Below are 16,467 nucleotides of genomic sequence, written 5' to 3'. Positions count from 1 at the left end.
ATTGTGGCCAGAAAGAGTCCCTGTGTGTTTTAAAATTCGCCTGTCCGTTGAAGTCTATGGCGGTTCGCACGGTTCGCCCGTTCGCGAACATTTGCGGAAGTTTGCGTTCGCCGTTCGCGAACCGAAAATTTCGGGTTCGCGACAACACTAATATATATATATATATATATATATATATATATATATATATATTTTAATTGGGGTAGCCCCCAAAATATTGGGACATATAAAAAAAGACAACTCTGTTCCGCAGAGTGACTGACCCGTGCGTGCTGCAGCTGAAACTCCAAAAGCGCGCCAAAAGCGCGCACAGACAGCCCGCACTTTCTGCAGCAGCTCTGATATATCTGGGTAGTTTTTTAAGGAATTTCCGCATCACCAAATTCAGCACATGCGCCAGGCAAGGAATGTGCGTCAAACCGGCGAGGCCCAGAGCTGCTACGAGATTTCGCCCATTATCGCACACCACCAGGCCGGGCTTGAGGCTCAGGGGCAACAACGACTCATCGGTCTGTTGTTCCATGCCTGTCCACAGCTCCTGCGCGGTGTGGGGTTTTTCACCCAAACATATGAGTTTTAAAACAGCCTGCTGTCGTTTCCCCCTGGCTGTGCTGAAGTTGGTGGTAAAGGTGTTACGCTGACCAGATGAGGAGGTGGTAGAGGAGGAGGAAGAATGGAGCAGAGGGCGCCGGGAAGCACAACCACCCTGGCCCACAAGCTACCATACAATGCCTTCAAAGACTTCAAGGAAGCAGAAGAAGGCATCGATGACTTTTTACAAGACTTTGAGCGCCAGTGCCTACTCCAAGACTTGGACCCCAGCGACTGGGTCACCATCCTGGCCAGCAAACTAGTGGGGAAGGCAGCGTATATTTACCGGGCTGTACCAGAAGAGCAGATCAGAGACTATCCCTTTATGACCCAAATCCTCCTGGTCCGGTATGCGGTCACCCCCGAGCAATACCGCTGAAGGTTTGGGGAGACCCGGAAAGGGGAGAACGACTCCCATGCGGAGTGGGCATACCGCATCACAAGGGCCACCCAGAACTGGCTTAACTCCCATTAAGCCAAGTTCCCAGAGGAGATCACCCAGCTCGTCATGCTAAAGCACCTTTTCTATGGGCTCTGTCACGGCAAGGGTGTATAATTTATTCTTACACCCTTGGAATATTATCCTTTAATGTAATTTGTGTAGTAAATGGCACAAATTACAGAGATGTTATTGCTGAGGTCAACAGGGGTTACATCTTTTGAAGCTGGGACCCCCACATAGGTCAGTTGACAGTTGACAGTTGGCTCCCAGACTTTGTGTTGTCTAGTCCTTGGGGAAGAGGGATTATTATGACGCTGCCTGTGTTTTACCTGCTTTATCCTGACTACCAGCGGAGATACCGTGATTATACTGCTATATAAAAGGCAGCACATTGAAATAAAGTTATTTACTAATCCAGGGATTTTTAAAGCCGTAACCAATGTTTTGCTGGAAGCTGTGAATTTCCCGATTCTGGATGTTGCCATAGAAGCTACTAAATGTGCATCAGCATTTCTCAGGTTGTTAAAAACATTATTGAATTTTTACTGCTACTCCGCTACAGTGAGTAATTAGGACTTCTGTTGTTTGTGTAAATAACTTGTTTATCATATATTGTTGTATGCACTGTGACTAGTGATGTCACGAACACTACATTTTCGGTTCGCAAACGGCGAACGGGAACTTCCGCAAACGTTCGCGAACCGGCGAACCGGGCGAACCGCCATTGACTTTTAAAACCCACAGGGACTCTTTCTGGCAACAAAAGTGATGGAAAAGTTGTTTCAAGGGGACTAACACCTTGACTGTGGCATGCCGGAGGGGGATGCATGGCAAAACTCCCATGGAAAATTACACAGTTGATGCAGAGTCTGGTTTTAATCCATAAAGGGCAGAAATCACCTAACATTCCTAAATCGCAATGGATATGGATTGACACCTGACATATGGATTGACACCTGTCCTCAGAGACCCTGATACACACTGACACAGAGCAGAATAGGGACTGTTCCCCCTACATAGGGTCACTTGGCAGATATGGATTGACACCTGTCCTCAAAGCCCCTGATACACACTGACAAAGAGCAGAATAGAGACTGTTCCCCGTCCTCAGAGACCATGATACACACTGACACAGAGCAGAATAGGGACTGTTACCCTACATAGGGTCACTTGGCAGGTATGGATTGACACATGTCCTCAGAGACCATGATACACACTGACACAGAGCAGAATAGGGACTGTTCCCCCTACATTGGGTCACTTGGCAGGCATGGATTGACACCTGTCCTCAGAGATCATGATACACACTGACAAAGAGCAGAATAGAGACTGTTCCCCGTCCACAGAGACCATGATACACACTGACACAGAGCAGAATAGAGACTGTTCCCCCTACATAGGGTCACTTGGCAGATATGGATTGACACCTGTCCTCAGAGACCATGATACACACTGACAAAGAGCAGAATAGAGACTATTCCCCCTACATAGGGTCACTTGGCAGGTATGGATTGACACCTGTCCTCAGAGACCATGATACACACTGAAACAGAGCAGGGTAGAGACTGTTCCCCCTACATAGGGTCACTTGGCAGATATGGATTGACACCTATCCTAAGGATCCCTGAAACACACTGACACAGAGCAGAATAGAGACTGTTCCCCCTACATAGGGTCACTTGGCAGATATGGATTGACACCTGTCCTCAGAGACCATGACACACACTGACACAGAGCAGAATAGAGACTGTTCCCCCTACATGGGTCACTTGGCAGATATGGATTGACACCTGTCCTCAGAGACCCTGATACACACTGACACAGAGCAGAATGGGGAATATTCACTAAATGCCAAACATTGTTATACAGGGGAATATTCAGTAAATAAGGATAAGGTGGGGGACCTACTGTCCTCCCCACCGGCCGCCACCCCTGCGCGGTGGGTGGGGGGCATAAATCACAATGGGGGGACCTACTTTCTTCCCCCCCGCCCCCACCCGAGAGCGGTGGGTTGGGGCCATAAAAATAATGAGGGGGGGACCTACTGTATGATGTTGTATCGATCAGGTAGTGTAAGGGTTACTCCCGCTTCACAGTGACAGACCAAACTCCCCGTTTAACGCACCGCAAACAACCGCAAACAGTCCATTTGCACAATGTTGGATACCAAGCTAGCCATGTCCCGTTCCTTGTCCTCACTGATGTCATTGAAGGTCTCTTCCTTCACCCAGCCACATACAACACCAAGGGTCCCCGAAAGATGACAGCAAGCCCTCTGGGACGCCGGCTGTGTTTGGTCTTCCACCTCCTCAAAGCCACCTTCCTCCTCTGCTTCAGACTCCTCTCTCTGCATTGCCTCTCTCTGCGTTATTATAAGGTGTGTTAAGTAGTACTATTCTTATCAGTTTAATACCTGTTGCGTTCCCTATCAGTGGACGTGTATATGGCAGCGATTTTAGGAACCGTGAGATAGAAAAAGATGCTTGGTCAGCCCTCCTAACTGGAGACTGTGTTGCTGTACGGGTGGCAGGTGGAGCCATTTATAAAGTACCCACTGCCAAGGTACATTTGAATTGTGGATCGGGGCACGGAAACGTGGAGGTGTGGCAGGCAGGACCTACCCACTGACGTTATTTTGGGCAACGACCTGGGGGAGCTGACTTCAGCTTTTGTTCCTCAAACCGCAGTACAAGAGGCGTATCCGGTTGTGACCTGGCAGCAGGTCCGCACCACAGCTCCGCCTAACCACTCTGAGGCTCAGGTAAGCAATGTACCCCCCATGCCCAATGTCATGCCCTGGACATCCCCCCTAGAATTCGGTTCTGAAGTGGCCCTAGATCCCTCCCTGCAGATCTACAAAGATCGTATTAATAAAGACCAGGCAGGATTAGAAGGGGAAAGGTACACCTGGGACAAGGGGCTGCTGTAGAAAAAATAGTGTCCGGATCCATTCCCTTTTACCCTTGTTAAATCCATATTATAAAAAATGTGCTGTTTGAAATGCCGCAATGTGATATGCTATGACCATGCTTGCAGCAGCCGTTCTGCACGCTTACTCCAAGCACAAATAAAATAAAGAATTGGAAAAAAAAAAAAGAAAAGGAGTGTGCCCTCAAAAAGCTGCAACCTTACTTGTATGGACAACCGTTTACCTTACAGATCACAACCCGTTGGTGTGGCTGAACAGGGTGTCAGGAGACAATGCCAGGCTGTTGGCTGGAGTTTGGCACTACAGCCTTTTTACTTTACAATTCACTATCGCCCTGGGAAGCAAAATGGCAATGCTGATGGGTTATCCAGACAAACAGACCTTGAACAGTGATCTGTCCTACGGACATCCCCAAGCCGATCCTGGCCTGGTTCAGGACGTCCTGTAAGCCTGGGTACTTATGCACAAAGCGTTGTACGATCAGATTACACACAGGTGACATGCACGGCACATGTGTCAACTTGCCTAAATTCAATGCCACCAACAAATTTATTCCATTGTCACAAACCACTTTGCCTATTTCCAGTTGGTGCGGAGTCAGCCACTTTTCCACCTCTGCGTTCAGGGCGGACAGGAGTGCTGGTCCGGTGTGACTCTCTGCTTTCAGGCAAGTCAACGCCAAGACGGCGTGACACTGCCGTATCTGGGATGTGGAATAGTACCTGGGGAGCTGGGGGGGGGTGCCGTTGATGTGGAGCAAGACGCAGCAGCAGAAGAGGACTCAGCCGAGGAGGTTATGGAAGAGGATGGCGTAGGAGGAGTAGAGGAGATGGCAGCAGGCGTGCCTGCAACTCGTGGCAGTGTCACCAGCTCCTCTGCAGAGCCACGCATTCCATGCTTGGCAGCCGTCAGCAGGTTTACCCAATGCGCAGTGTAGGTGATATACCTGCCCTGACCATGCTTTGCAGACCAGGTATCAGTGGTCAGATGGACCCTTGCCCCAACACTGAGTGCCAGACATGCCATTACTTCCTTTTGCACAGTCGAGTACAGGTTGGGGATTGCCTTTTGTGCAAATAAATTTTTCCACTGCGGTGTCACAATAGCTACCAATTTTTTGAACGCCTCAGACTCCACCAGCTTGTATGGTAAAAGCTGGCGGGCTAATAGTTCAGACAAGCCAGGTGTCAGACGCCGGGCAAGGGGGTGACTTTCTGACGCTTGCAGACAACTAACTGCTATTCAATGTATAACAGTGAAAAAAGTTTTGGGGTTTTTAAATGCAATCTATTGTGACACCAGATAAGCGTGGCACTGTGCAGTGGCAGATGGTGGCAGGGTACACGCTGAAGGCCTCACACACCCGCTTGAAGACAACTAACTGCTATTCAATCTATAACAGTGGAAAAAGTTTTTGGGTTTTAAATGCACGCTATAGTGACACCAGATATGAGTGGCAATGTGCACTTGCAGAGGTTGGCAGAGTACACGCTGAAGGCCTGACACCCGCTTTAAGGACACTGACTGCTATTAGCTTACACTGGAAAACTTTCTTGCTTTGTAAAAGCACGCTACAGAGACACCAGATATGAGTGGCAACTGTCAAAGTACACTGGCAGGGGTCTGCAGGGCACACGCTGAAGGAAGGCCTGACACACCCGCTTTAAGGACACTGACTGCTATTAGCTTACACTGGAAAACTTTCTTTCTTTGTAAAAGCACGCTATAGAGACACCAGATATGAGTGGCAACTGTCAAAGTACACTGGCAGGGGTCTGCAGGGCACACGCTGAAGGAAGGCCTGAAACACTCGCTTTAAGGACACTGACTGCTATTAGCTTACACTGTAAAACTTTTTTTCTTTGTAAAAGCACGCTATAGAGACACCAGATATGAGCGGTGGCACTGACTGGGCAAATGGGCACAGTATCCACTGTGAGCCTGACACAGAAGCTGGCAGGCAACTAACTGCTATTCAATCTATTACAGTGAAAAACTTTTTTTGGTTTTAAATGCAAGCTTAAGCTATTGTGAGACCAGCAGTGAGTGAGTGGTGGCACTGAGCAAATGGGCACAGTATGCACTGTGAGCCTGACACAGAAGCTGGCAGGCAGGCAACTGCAATTAGATTACACAGAAAAAAAAAAAGCAGACTGATGTTCTAGCCCTAAAAAGGGCTTTTTGGGGTGCTGTTCTTACAGCAGAGATCAGATGAGTCGTTCAGGATTGTAGTGGACACTGAATACCCTAGCCTAGCTATCAATTTCCCTATCTGATCAGCAGCAGCTACACTTTCCATCCTCTCAGTAAGCATGCAGCTTCAGAATGAATCTAAAATGGATGCTGGGAGGGAGGTGGGAGGGTGTGGAAGGGAGGGTCTGCTGCTGATTTGCTGGAATGTGTCTGCTGACCGTGAGGCACAGGGTCAAAGTTTGCTCAATGATGACGAATAGGGGGCGGATCGAACCGCCCATTTGTTTGCCCGCGGCGGCGAACGCGAACACGCTATGTTCGCCGGGAACTATTCGCCAGCGAACAGTTCGGTACATCACTAACTGTGACTATTCTTTGTTCATAATAAACATTCATTTATTAAGTTCTGCCTTTGTCTGGTTAAGAATCACGTTACCTGAAGAGACTAGTTAGTATTTTTGTAATTCCTTAATAATTATACTAAGTAATATTTGGTGGGTTTTATTGTTGATTTACCTGGGGGACCAAGGCACCCCATTTATAAATTGTCTTGGTCGTGGCAGCGTTAAAATAGTAATAGTTATATTATTATGTTTAAGTGTGGGTGGTGTTAAAAAGGGGAATTTTGTCATTATTTTCGGTCTAGTGAAGACAAATAGTGTACTTTAACCCTTTCACCACCACAACTACGTCACGCACACTCTTGGAGTAGGGTGCGTTCGTGACAGGCTCCCCAACGACAAGGCGACGACGCATTCGTATGTCATCCATAGCAACTTTCAATGCCATTTACTGCGCTTACCATGGTGACCACGGGTAACGGGGAATCAGGGTTCGATTCCAGAGAGGGAGCCTGAGAAATGATATGCAAGGAAGGCAGCGGGCGCGCAAATGACCCACTCCCGACGTGGGAAGGTAGTGACGACAAATAACAATACAGGACTCTTTAGAGGCCCTGTAATTGTAATGAGTCCACTTGAAATCCTTTAACTCTGATCAATTGGAGGGCAAGTCTGGTGCAGAGCCACTGACCCGTGCGTGCTGCAGCTGAAACTCCACTATCGCCTGCTGCTGCTCGCACAGTCTCTCCAGCATGTGCAAGGTAGAGTTCCACCCTGTGGGCATGTCGCATATGAGGCGGTGAGCGGGAAGGCCAAAGTTACGCTGCAGCGCAGACAGGCAAGCAGCAGCAGGGTGAGAATGCCGAAAGCATGCACAGCCGCTACAGTGAATGTCACATCCTTTTCCAAGTTGCGGATCAGTCTGCAGATGGCTTCTGGTACCCAGTACTCTTTTTACTGAAGCTGCATCAGGGTCCTGGTATGTGACAAACGCTGGCCGGGCAAACGCTGGTGCTCAACACCAGGGGGCGTGCGTTTACCCTGCACCAGACCCTGCTAATCCATTCCACACTGTGACTCCTAACTTCAACATCAGGCAAACTGGGTCCCGGTCATCCGACCGCTGCCCAGACAGTGTCTGGGTCCCGGTCACCGGACTGTGAAACTGTGAATGGCTCGTTAAATCTGTTATGGTTCTTTTTATCGCTTCAACTGTTATTTGGATAACTGTGGGAATTCTAAAGATAATACATACCGACGAGCGCTAGGGGACGGCCGCTCCGCTTTTGCACCCTGCTCCCTCTTTTGCTGTGCTGGTGCCTCTGTGCGACCAGCGCCTCTTCCTCCAAACTGCACACGTCACTCGCATGACCTTGATTCCATGTGGGGTCTAGGACCTCATCATCCTCCACATCATCTTCTACCCACTCCTCAACCCTGCCCTCCTTGCCGGTCTGCACACTGCAGAAAGCCACAGCAGTTGGCACCTGTGTTTTTCCAAAAGTCTGCAGTAAAGTCTGCAAAGAACATATGGAAATTGTTTTAGAATTGTATCCAGGCAACAGTTTTAGGTCCCCCCCTTTTTAGTATTTAGGGCCCCCACCCACCGCTCAGGGGTGGGGGCCAGGGGGGAGGACCTTAGGTCCCCCCCTTATTAATATTTAGGGCCCCCACCCACCGCTCAGGGGTGGGGGCCAGGGGGGAGGAAATTAGGTCCCCCCCTTATTAGTATTTAGGGCCCCCACCCACCGCTCAGGGGTGGGGGCCAGGGGGGAGGACATTAGGTCCCTCCCCCTTATTAGTATTTAAGGGCCCCCACCCACCGCTCAGGGGTGGGGGCCAGGGGGGAGGAAATTAGGTCCCCCCTTTATTAGTATTTAGGGCCCCCACCCGCCGCTCAGGGGTGTGGGCCCTAAATACTAATAAGGGGGGGACACAATGTCCTTCCCCCTGACCCCCACCCTTGAGCGGCGGGTGGGGGCCCTAAATTGGAATAAGGGGGGGACCTAATGTCCTTCCCCCTGGCCCCCACCCCTAAACGGCAGGTGGGGGCCCTGAGCGGCGGGTGTGGGCCCTAAATACTAATAAGGGGGGTACCTAAGGTCCTCCCCCCTGGCCCCCACCGCTGAGCGGTGGGTGGGGGCCCTAAATACTAATAAGGGGGGGACCTAATGTCCTCCCCCCTGGCCCCCACCCCTGAGCGGCGGGTGGGGGCCCTAAAAAAAAGTCCCCTCCCCAGGTGACATGGGGTCCCCCTAGTCACCCCCCCAAAAAAAGAATTATCCTCCTACCTACCCCCCTCCTCACCCTAAAAATAATGAGGTCCCCCTTTAACTAAGAACCTGTAAAAAATAAAAACTCAAAAAAACTTACCATTCGATGTTTTCTTTCTTCTAAAATCTTCTTTTTTCAGCCCCCAAAAAAGGCCAAATAAAAAAACATAATAACCGACGCAATAAAAAAAAAAAAAAACGAGAGCAAAAATTAATAATCCTTCACCCATGGAGGGCTCTGCGCAGACTGAGCCCTCCATGGGTGAAGAAGGATTATTATTTTTTGCGCTCGTTTTTTTTGTTGTTGTGTTTTTTATTGCGTCGGTTATTATGGTTTTTTATTTGGCCTTTTTTGGTGCTGAAAAAAGAAGATTTCAGAAGAAAGAAAACATCGAATGGTAAGTTATTTTTTTTTTTTACAGGTACTTAGTTAAAGGTCCCCCCTCATTATTTTTAGGGTGAGGGGGGTAGGTAGGGTTTTTTTTGGGGGGGGAGGGGGTGACTAGGGGTTTGGGGACCCCTAGTCACCTGGGAGGACGGACGGACATTTTTTTAGGGCCCCCACCCGCCACTCAGGGGTGGGGGCCGTGGGAGGAGGACAATAGGTACCCCCTATTGGTATGTAGGGCCCCCACCCACTGCTCAGGGGTGGGGGCCAGGGGGGAGGACATTAGGTCTCCCCCTTTATTAGTATTTTAAGGCCCCCACCCGCCGCTCAGGGGTGGGGGCCAGGGGGGAGGACAGTAGGTCCCCCCTTATTGTTTTTTTAGGGCCCCCACCCACCGCTCAGGGGTGGGGGCCAGGGGGGGAGGACCAGTGGCGTACGTACCGCGGTCGCAGGTGCGACCGGGCCCGGCACTCCAGGGGGCCCGGCCGCCCTGCGGACCCCCGCGACCGGGTAGCAGCTGCCACGCTTTGCGGCCCCGGCCCGTGCGGCAAACCGCCGGGGCCGCATGTTAAGGGGTTCATCGGGTGGCCCATGATGTCAGGGCCACCCGATGGACATGGATTGTAAGGGGGCCCGGTCTGCGCTGGGCACTTCAAGAGCGCGACCGGGCCCCCTGTGATTACATCATCACGGCTTGGAGGAAGTGACCACACGTCACTCCTCCCAGCATACTGAGAGCCCGCGCGGGAGGAAACCGAAAGGAGGAGGGAGTCAGAGTGGGAACTCTGACTCCCATTGATACCGGAGAAACTGACGGAAGCCAAGCACAGAGAGATGGACACAGGTTTCTTCAGGAAGGAAGAGATTCTTTATTGGATCACCGATCGGGACTCAGAGGGACTAGCGTCACCAAAATACAGCAAAGTCTGAGTACTGAATACATAGAGTACATTCCTTATATAGCACTGTAGCTCCTCCCACAATTAACTACACCCACACATACCCTTAACCTATTTAATGAATAGAGTCTAAACTCATCCATCCGGTCTAACCACGTGGCTCATCTGATACAAAGGAGAGGGACGCGTAATTCCAGTTCTTACATTCCTGCACCTGGTCAGTACAGTGATGACAGTATCTTAGCTACGTGTAATTAACTAACTGATACTACAAACACATATACATACATATGCCTTGTGGCAATCTTAGCCTGCTAAACTTGTATTTTACTGGAATTACATCACATTCCCCCCTTTGATGCCTCTGATATTTCACAATTACTTGAGGCATCACTTAACCTTGGTTTGCATATACCTCAGGTTACCATGAACCAGACCAGACTTATCTTATGATGTGAATCTTCAACATTCATCTTCTTGCATTGGTTCTCCCTGATCTAGAGCCTTATACTTATATATCGCCATTATCTGTGCAGCAGCCTTCCTCTCTGCTATACTTCCTATCAGGCTTTGCACAGACCTAACTACTAAGGGTATAAGACACGGTAGGAGTAGACACAACAGTAAAATCAGTAGGACTCCACCTACCACTGCCTTAAGCCCTCCAAACCACTCATACCAGCTACCAAACCAACTACTTGGATTGTACCCTTTCCATACCTGAGTAGGCACATGCGCTAGTTTAACCATATGGCTAGTAAGCTCAGCTATTGCTTGCCCTTCGTCATCTATTTGAAGACAGCAATTACTTAGGTTAAACTTCCCACATACACCTCCCTCTACTGCCAACAGGTAATCCAAGGCTAATCTATTTTGGTAGACTGCTGTCCTCATCCTGGTGTTATGCTTCGCTAGAAGATTGAGCGCTTGTGATGTCTCATTTGTGATAATCTCAACCACCGCCTGTAATCTTATAATACGGTTGAGCATATAAATAGGGGTTCTATAACCAAAGGTACCATCCTCAGCCCACGTGGCTGGCCCATAGTAATCTATAATACGCTGGGGAGGCCATTCATCATCTTCCCAGGCGCCTATCTCTATGGGTCCCCTTTTCTTCCTATGATTCACATCATACACTTTAACACCTAAAGTCTCACCTGTTTCAATCGGTAACAAGAAGAAGGATGGTTTGAGCATACCCAACACACATGCCCCTTCCCAGTCCTGTGGCAACTCCGAATAGGCTTTCTTACCACAGATCCAGTACAAATTTGCTGGGGCTCTCCAGGTAGATGTGATGGATAGATCAAACCACACGTCCTTTAAATTGGCATATCTAGCAAACGGGTTTGATGGTTCTGAGACATTTGAAGCCGACCACCAAGTTGTATTCTTTGTATCATCATCATAAGCTTTTTGCCCTAGACAAGTTAATTCTCCTACAGAAGTATTATACATTATTCCTTTCCTTGCTATGCAAACATAACCTATGATGGAGGTCTTTAATCTCCACTCAGATTTACCTCTAACACTCATATGATAATCGGCTTGTGAAGATATTAATTGGTCAACTGCCTCAGAACCGGACATTACCTCCTTTGCTTCCCAAGGCCATTGGTCTCCCATGTTAGTACCTCCACACACATAGCAGTTGGTAACATTAAGACTACCGGCAATACTTTCAGCTAAATCGATGAACAGGTTTTTAGCATTATGGGGGATCTTATTATCTATACTCATCTCTTCGTAAAAGGAATGGTATACTTGATGAGTCTGGGAGGATACCGTATCAGTCTCTATTCCTATAAACAATAATGTCCCAGGATCTAAACCCGTCCCGTATATCTGAAACCCAAATAAATTTCCATACTTATCTAAGAACGTGTCGGGGTTATTAATGAGTATATGGACTGGGTTGCATTCCATAGACTTACAATAAGGGCTAGTCGGCAACTTAGTCACTATCATGTCTTTGTCTACTGTCTGTCCCCAAGTTGCCCACCCCACACAAGACCAATATGGGCAAAAGTTATAATCTCTATTTGGGCATCTAGGACTTACATATTTATTTTTGCTACTGGGACAAATATATTTATCGTTAGACCCATACGTCCTCTCCCATCTAAGATCCCCACATACATTCCACGGCTTTCTACCACTCGATATCGCTTTACACGCATCAAATAGCAGAACACCCGAAGAATGTACGGATTCTAACACCGTTTTATTAATTAGGGTCCCCTGAGGATCTCCATTCCTGAGAGTCAACCAAATTGTACGAGGCTGATACTCCGGACTGAAGCACTTAGGTTCTCCTACTCCTAAATGGCACACACTATAATCTATATTTAAGTATCTACATCTCGATACATCTCCTTTACATTCGTATTGTGAATGCCAAATTAGGGTTTGGGAAATATGGTTACCTGTTCTCGTAGTCTTAATGCATACCTCACAGCTAGGAGTGTCGGTACCTCTACCTTCCTGAATATAAAAACACATGTAAATAAACACAATCAAAAGCACATCTTTCGCCGTCATCCTCAGTCTTCGTCCGTGCGATGGAACCTCAACTTCCAGGATGTGAGGGCTGCAGGGAATGGAGTTCTGCTCGTCTTCACAGGTGTCCCTTCGAGACTTTCCTGGCTTATACACTATGTGATGGTAAGCGGACAGGCTTTATTATGGCCTTCTCACTCACACCTGTAACAATAAAATTTGTAATCCACAATAATTCCTCGTTACTCCGACTGAGTAGTACGTTTTAACCGGATCTTGCAGGGATTCTCTGGATCTGCTGTAACTTGCCAAGAATCGACTGCTGCTGGTTTAACCCTGGAGTGATGTATCCACGGAGTCACTTCTGCTACTTTTATCGCTGTAGGGGTAGACAAAAGAACAACATAAGGACCTCTCCACTTGGGCCCTAACGGTACATTATTCCACTCTTTAATCCACACTTGATCTCCTGGATGATAACTATGAACAGGGGGATAAATATTCACAGGTAATCTATCTTGTACCCATTTCTGTACCTCCTCCATAGTCTTACCCAACTCTACAACCTGCTGCCGGGTAATTCCTTCTCCCAACTGACTCAAGTCCCCCCCTTAAGTTACCAAGTACGGGAGGTGGTCGCCCATACATGATTTCAAAAGGAGAGAGGCCCATCCTTCTGGTAGGGGTACTGCGGATTCGCAATAAAGCTATGGGTAAGAGAACGTTCCACTTAAGTTGGGTTTCCTGACACATTTTAGCCAACTGGTTCTTTATAGTTCTATTCATTCTCTCTACCTTACCAGAACTCTGGGGTCTATATGCAGTATGAAGCCTCCACTTTATACCAAGCATATGAGTCAGTTGTTGTAGGCACTGGTGAACAAAAGCTGGACCATTGTCCGATCCTATAGAACAGGGTAGTCCATATCGGGGTATTATTTCTCGTAGCAGGAATCTCACAACTTCTCCTGCTTTCTCTGTACGAGTAGGACATGCTTCTACCCAGCCTGAATAGGTGCACACAATTACCAGCAGGTAACGATGTCCACCCGATTTAGGCATCACTGTAAAGTCTATTTGTAGATCGGACATGGGGAGTCCCCCCATAAACTGGACTCCTGGTGGCTTTACTGGTCCTTGTCTTGCATTATTTTTAGCACACGTTACACATCTGCGTACAATGGCCTGAGTCAAGTTGGACAATCTTGGTATGTAGAAATGTTTTCTAAGAGATTCTTCAGTACTGTCTCTCCCAGAATGTGTCCCGTTATGATAGTTTTGGACAATTTCTACTGCTAGTGATGCTGGTATAACTATTCTTCCATCTTCTAGCTGATACCACTTGTTCTCCAGATACTTTCCCGGTTCAGTCTTTAACCACTCCTCTTCTTGAGCTGTATAAACTGGAGTCCATTGGGACAGTGGAGTTGGTATAAGAGCAGCTATATGCCCTACATACTCCTGTCTTCCTGATTCAGCAGCACGCTTAGCTGCACTATCTGCCATCCGATTTCCCTTGGTTACATCACCATCACCTCTCAGATGTGCTCGACAATGAATAATACCGACTTCTTTCGGCTCCCACACTGCTTCCAATAGTTGTAGGATTTCAGCTGCGTACTTGATTTCTTTGCCTTCTGAATTCAGTAGTCCTCTTTCTTTATACAAAGCTCCGTGGGCATGAGTGGTTAAAAACGCATACTTAGAGTCCGTATAGATATTTACTCTTAAACCTTCAGCCAATTGTAACGCTCGTGTTAGTGCTATTAATTCTGCCTTTTGTGCTGATGTTCCTTTCGCCAGTGGCCGAGCTTCTATCACCTTGTCTATTGTTGTCACTGCATATCCTGCATAGCGGATCCCTTCTTTCACATAACTACTGCCGTCGGTGTAATATTGAACATCGGGGTTCTGGATGGGAAAATCACGAAGATCTGGTCTACTTGAGAATACTTCATCCATTACTTCCAAACAATCATGTTGACTTTCAGTAGGTTGTGGCAAAAGGGTAGCTGGATTTAAGGTGTTTACAGTCTCTAAATGCACTCTTGGGTTTTCACACAACATTGCTTGATACTTGGTCATACGGCTGTTACTAAACCAATGATTTCCTTTGTAATCCAACAACGTCTGTACTGCATGTGGGACTCGTACATAAAGTTCTTGACCCAGAGTGAGTTTATCGGCTTCAGCTACTAGCAGGGCGGCTGCAGCTACGGCTCTTAGACAAGGTGGAAGTCCGCTGGCCACTGCATCCAGTTGCTTAGACATGTAGGCAACAGGTCTTTGCCATGATCCCAAGTACTGTGTCAATACTCCCACAGCCATTCTTCTTTGCTCGTGTACATATAAGTAGAATGGTCGTGTGTGATCAGGTAGACCTAATGCTGGGGCACTCATCAAAGCCTTCTTCACATCTTCAAATGCCGTTTGCTGTTCTTGGGTCCATAAGAAGGGGTCGTGCTCTGTACCTTTGATAGCTGCGTACAGAGGTTTTGCTAGTATCGCATAACTGGGAATCCATATCCTACAGAAGCCTGCTGCCCCCAAGAATTCTCGCACTTGTCTTCTATTCTTGGGTATTGGTATTTGGCAGACAGCTTCTTTTCTCTCTGGCCCCATAATTCTTTGACCTTCAGAGATATGGAATCCTAGATACTTGACAGTTGGCAAACACAACTGAGCCTTCTTTCTAGACACCTTGTATCCTGCCTTCCAGAGAATGTGTAGTAGATCGTGCGTTGCTTGCTGACAGATTTCTTTTGTAACTGCTGCTATCAACAAGTCATCTACATATTGTAACAATACACACTCTCCTGGGATGGACTCGAAATCCAATAGATCTTGACTTAGGGCTGAACCAAATAGGGTAGGTGAATTTTTAAACCCTTGGGGCAGTCTTGTCCAAGTCATTTGGCGTTTTGAGCCCGTTACAGCGTTCTCCCATTGGAAAGCAAAAATACATTGACTTTCTGCGGCAATTCGGAGGCAAAAGAAGGCATCTTTGAGATCTAAGACTGTGAAGTAAGTAGCCCCGCCCGGAATTAAAGCAAGCAGGTTATATGGATTGGGTACAACTGGATGTATACTAACAACCGCATCATTGACTGCTCTTAAGTCCTGCACAGGTCGATACTCATCTGTGCCGGGCTTTTGAACAGGCAGCAATGGGGTGTTCCAGGGGGAAGTACAGAATTTTAGGATACCATACCGTATGAACTTATCCAGATAGGATTGGATGTTCTTCTTAGCCTTCTGCGGGATGTGGTATTGTCTCAGGCTCACTGGATAAACCCCATGTTTCAGTTCAATTTTTATTGGTGGAATATTGCGGGCCAGTCCTGGTGGGTTGTTCTCTGCCCAAACTCCTGGTATGTTAAACAATGTCTCATCACTCCTAGGGTTTTGGCTAGTCAACACTGTATAAAGTCGCCACTCTTCTTCCTTTGGTACGGATAAAGTCATAATACCTGAAGGTCCATTAAACTTTAAAGATGTTGTTCCATCTGGTAGGAACGTAATCTGCGCTTGTAATTTGGATAGCATATCACGTCCCAGCAATTGGACTGGACATTCAGGCATATAAAGGAATTGGTGTTTTACTACGTGGCCTCCCAATGTACAGAGTCGACTTTTAAGAACCGGTCTTTCAGCACTTCTTCCAGTTGCTCCTATCACAGTAATAGTCCTTCCAGATGGAGGAGCAACTAGATTAGTCACCACTGAATGTTCAGCACCAGTGTCGATCATGAACGCACTCCTTTTCCCCCCTATTGATACATCGACCATAGGCTCCGCTCGACCAAGGGGGATGGAGCCCGGTCGGTATCAATAGTCCTCCATGACCGTGTCAGCCAATCCTACAAAGTCCCTACCTTCTCTATCGCGAGACCTTTGCGCTGCTGGAAT

At 47.8% G+C, this 16,467-nt stretch overlaps 1 protein-coding gene across 1 annotated transcript; it reads right to left on the bottom strand.

Annotated features, from left to right (window-relative positions):
- Window positions 1-12,824: 12,824 nt before the first annotated feature.
- LOC134615234 (uncharacterized) lies at window positions 12,825-16,143 on the bottom strand (the record flags this gene model as incomplete). The annotated part of the gene is made up of 3 exons (XM_063459722.1): window positions 12,825-13,115; window positions 13,153-13,632; window positions 14,035-16,143. Coding segments are annotated over 3 exons (2,880 nt in total), but the record flags the coding sequence as incomplete, so codon positions are not given.
- Window positions 16,144-16,467: the final 324 nt, after the last annotated feature.

The sequence above is a fragment of the Pelobates fuscus genome, chromosome 6 (genome assembly GCF_036172605.1).
Source record: "Pelobates fuscus isolate aPelFus1 chromosome 6, aPelFus1.pri, whole genome shotgun sequence".
In the NCBI taxonomy this organism is placed as follows: Eukaryota; Metazoa; Chordata; class Amphibia; order Anura; family Pelobatidae; genus Pelobates; species Pelobates fuscus.
The sequence above is the reverse complement of the archived record's forward strand: the minus strand, read 5'-3'. Positions and strand labels throughout refer to the sequence as shown.